This window comes from Limulus polyphemus, unplaced genomic scaffold, assembly GCF_000517525.1.
Source record: "Limulus polyphemus unplaced genomic scaffold, Limulus_polyphemus-2.1.2 Scaffold3781, whole genome shotgun sequence".
In the NCBI taxonomy this organism is placed as follows: Eukaryota; Metazoa; Arthropoda; class Merostomata; order Xiphosura; family Limulidae; genus Limulus; species Limulus polyphemus.
Window position 1 is genome coordinate 81,384 of NW_013669391.1, and position 4,313 is coordinate 85,696.

Consider the following 4,313-nt stretch of genomic DNA (forward strand, 5'->3'; position numbering starts at 1 on the left):
GAACCTTCGAGAATATGACGTGTTACTAGCGTCACGTGACCCCCGCTGTCGTAACAATATTTTCAGAGTACATAGTATGAAATATCATAAAACAGTTACACTTTAGTTTTCCCATTGCAGTTCTCCATTAAAAAGATGAGTGCATTAATAGCTTATGAAATGTTACATTCCACTGTTTACTGAGCTAATAGCTCTGTTGGCAACAAAGGAAAGTTATTAATACATCTTTTCTTACTTGAAACCCATATCAAGTAAATTGAGAAAAGAAACTGGAAGTCTTAATGTGAACTTTAATGACACTGAACTAGCCTAAACAGTGCCCAACTAAGAGAGAGATGTTTTTTTTTTGCACAATAATTAACTAATTATACAAGATTACTACCAGTCACTAAGAAGAAGAAATATTAACATTATGTCAATTCCCACCATTATGGCTAGTATTGATAAGAATTATAAAATTCTATGGAGCAAGTAGTGATTGTTTTAACCCATTGGCTGCTGATTCACTGTATAGGGTATGGTCTGCCTCCAGCATTTGAATGCAAGTGTGCATACAACAAAAACTCAGTACATTTTGAGAATATTGATATACAATATACTTTGCAGATTTTGATTTACATACTTGCAATAGAAAAAAGACAAAATTATTGTAAACATGATTTTATGGAGAAATTACATCTCGATTATCAGTTTGATTTTTCACTACACATACAAGTTCAAAGGGTAAAAAATTGCTATATACTTAAGAAACAAATATATATATATGGATAAGAAAAGTACATTTATTTTCAAAAAACTTCTAAAAACAAATATAACTTTATTAGTATAAAATTACCTACAGTTTGCAAACAATAGAGTTTAAAATAGTCACACAATCTATTAGTTACTCCAATCAGGTGTCTTTGAAAAGCAGTTATAGCTTGAATGAGACACCAAACTACTAAACACTGGTCTGAACAATGCAAAATAAGTATGGGACAGTTTTTCTGTGGTTTATCATAGTAAAAAGTCTTTCATATTTTTAGTTTAGGTTTATAGCACTGACTTACTGTGCTCTTCTATTTCTTCTTCTGCAGTTCTCTTTCTACTGATTGGAGAGATTTCTGACACTTGAGGCTCAGGGCTTCTGGGAGACATCACCACTAGAAATTCATACGTTGGTCGAGGAGGAGACACTGTCTGGGGCAAAAGTCTTCCAAATTCAGGATCAATAAACATTTCAAGTGGGTCATTAAATGTAACAGCAACCCTCCTGAATCAAAATAAAAATACACACACATATATATATAAACAGTATCCAACAGTTAACAATGGAAACATCAAGAATTTTGTTCATCTAAATATAAATTTCTATAAAATCTTACAATGAAATAGAAAACAAAAACACATCAAGTACATTAGATCTCATTTATTTTACAGAAACAAAGTAAACTGCTGCTCTTATAAAGAAAATATAAAACCCATTCAAAATTTTTCCTTGTAATTTGTCTTAAAATAATGTAGTACCTTGTTTAACAAAATATTTAGTAATATAAAATCTAGACATCGAAACAACATTCATTAGAGAATTGTTTAACACACAAGTTAACAAAAACAATGAAACATTTACAACTATATCATTTCTAACTTTGCTGAAGTAATACTGAGAAAAAAGCAGTTAAAATAGCACAACATTTTCACCAGCTTCTAATGGTTGGGAACAAACTAACCAAAGATATTCAATCACACACATTACTAAACTCATAAAGCTACATTGAAATTTTACTTTAATCAAGGCCTAGAGTATTTGTAGCAGTATCTCTAAAAACTACTTTAAACCCAGAATAGCAAGTTGGAACAAAAGATTTAAGTGAAAGTAGATTTCACTAAACTTTACTGAAACTGGTGAATAAAATTATAGCACTCCAAAATTTACAATATCTAATTAATTCTGTGGTGAAAACATCTCAAACCTAGGAGGTAAAATGTTTGTATCTGGTCCTTCTAAGATCATTTTGATCAACCTCAGTCTATCCTGAAATCTCTTGACATCATCTAAAAAAAAAAAAAAACAGCTTTGTAGTTTCCTAACTGATATATTCAAAATTTAAACTAACTATTGAATTTATATATTATTCAATTGTATTCTTTGTCAAAATAGCTTAATGGGTCCTATCTTCCAAAATAAACTGATAAATTGCAATAAAATATACCAAAATATATGATTTATTTGTCATGGTTAAAAAACTACTATATTTCACTTTTCTACCTTCCTAGAATTTATTTTTATTCAGGTATATTCTAAATGTTTTAAAAACAATACATGTGTTCTGCATGTAGTTAGCTAATATCTTCATAAACAGGAGGTGAGATGTTACAAATTCTCATATTTGGCAAAGGTTACATATAAAATAACTGTCCTATAAGACTTACACTTGCTTAACTCTGTTATTGTGTCATGCCATGCTGGAGTAAGATCATATCCATTTCTTGGGGTGATAAAGAAACTTATATCAATTAGTAAAGGTTCGGGGTTTATCTCTTCTGAAATAGTAGTGAGAGTGATTGTTGATGTAGGTAATCTAGGATTGTGAGATACAACCCTATGAATGTTATCTGATTTGAAATTGTGGTATCATCATGTTCATTGTCTTGTACAGACGTGCTTCCTACCTGTTTTAATCCCCAGCTGCAGTCTAAGTAGAGCCCCAGCAATACATTTCATTGTTGTATGGATAAAGATCTTATTTAATTGTACATCTGTGTTTCGTTCTTTTCCTTTGTTGTCCATGTTATCCATTAATTAACATTTTCCAAATTTGCTGTATACTGTGGATGCTTGATATTTTTCATTTGGAAATTAGTGTACTGAATAACAAAGACTGATATATTAAGTTACATTTGGATGCTGTGACCAAGGGATTGTTATTGTGAAGTTTATTTTAAATTTGGTTCTATTTTTCTTTCTCTCTCTCTAGTTCTGTAAATTTTGTAAAATGTCAATATTGAAGGATATATTCTGAGAACACATAGAATTTATGGTGGAGAGAAGGAAGCTGCAGTTGAGGTTAGGATGCTATCTAAAAGTGCAGCAAGGACTAGAAGATACCTTTTTCTAGATCAAGTTTTCATGATGTTGGATATACAAGACTGTTTAGTGTAAGAGTTATTATTTAGTGAATTTAATATTTAATGATTAATTGGTTTTCATAACAAGAGTATTAAAAGTAATTATTTTAAAGGCGATAGTTATGACAAATTTTGTTACTAACTTGGTAAGATTCATACGTTGTGTGTGTAGTTCAATTGTTGTCATTTGATGTCACATTACTCAAACCTTCTGTATTTTTCTCGTTGCCTTAAGTGAGTATTGTTATTCACAGAGTCTTGTAGTTTGTAGAAAGTTCTAGGCCTCAGTTGGGCAATATATATATAGGCAACCATGTAAGTGCAAGTTAAGCCAAAAAATATTAAGTTAGTAAAACTGAAGTTAGACTGCGTGATTGTTAGTTTAGCCATAATGGGCAATATTTAAAGTGAGTTTCACAGTTTGACATGGATAAGAATAAAGTTCTAAAGTAATTAAACTCACCTGTGTGGACTTTCACAAAAAAGAAACAATTATTTAAAATTCTGGATACAATTGTGGTACCCCATAGGGTAATGTAAGTGAATCTATCACAAACTGTGCAGTAAGAAACACTATAGAGAAAAATAATTTGTCTTGTCAGTTGAGTTCTAAAGTAACCGAACCAGCCTGCGAGGACTTTTGATGTAAAAAAAGAATTATTTAAAGCTCTGTATACAACTGTAGTAACCCACAGGTAAACGTAAGTGAACTTATCACTAATTATATTGTGATAACAGAAGAAAAAAAGATAATATTTAGAGTTTTAGATACAACTGTGATATCCTATATTGTAAAGAATTTTTGTACAAACATTTGATGTGTTTTGAATATTATATTTTAAAACTAAAACAGTGGATTGTGCTGTCCGTTTATTGATCGAATTTATTGCCAACATGTCACAGACTGTAAAAGAATCTCAGCCCACATATTCTAAACCTAACAAACAAGCTATAGTGAGAGCTACATTCACATCTTCAGTTCATCTTTGGTACTTCCAGGAGGCAAGAGAACACCACAGCTGTTGAGCTCAGTCTTTACTGCTTACCTCTCATGTGAAGAAGTAAAACAATGGATCATAGTGGCAATGATCAATCTAATCATTCAAAGGTTATTTGGATTGTCACGATGTGACTCTTCAATACATTTTGACTAACACAGGCATTGTGAGTAACAAATAACTAGTTAAAGGTGCACATGCAGAGAT

General features: G+C 31.0%; 1 protein-coding gene across 1 annotated transcript in view; it reads right to left on the reverse strand.

Annotated features, from left to right (window-relative positions):
- Positions 1–1,032: 1,032 nt before the first annotated feature.
- LOC111088446 (meiotic recombination protein REC8 homolog) overlaps positions 1,033–4,313 on the reverse strand; it is a 10,394-nt gene continuing 7,113 nt past the window's right edge. Inside the window, exons 4-5 of the mRNA XM_022398579.1 lie at positions 1,953–2,034; positions 1,033–1,252 (exon numbers count right to left, since the gene is read on the reverse strand). Coding sequence (XP_022254287.1) covers positions 1,033–1,252; positions 1,953–2,034 — 302 coding nt within the window. The remainder of the gene's footprint in view (positions 1,253–1,952; positions 2,035–4,313) is intronic.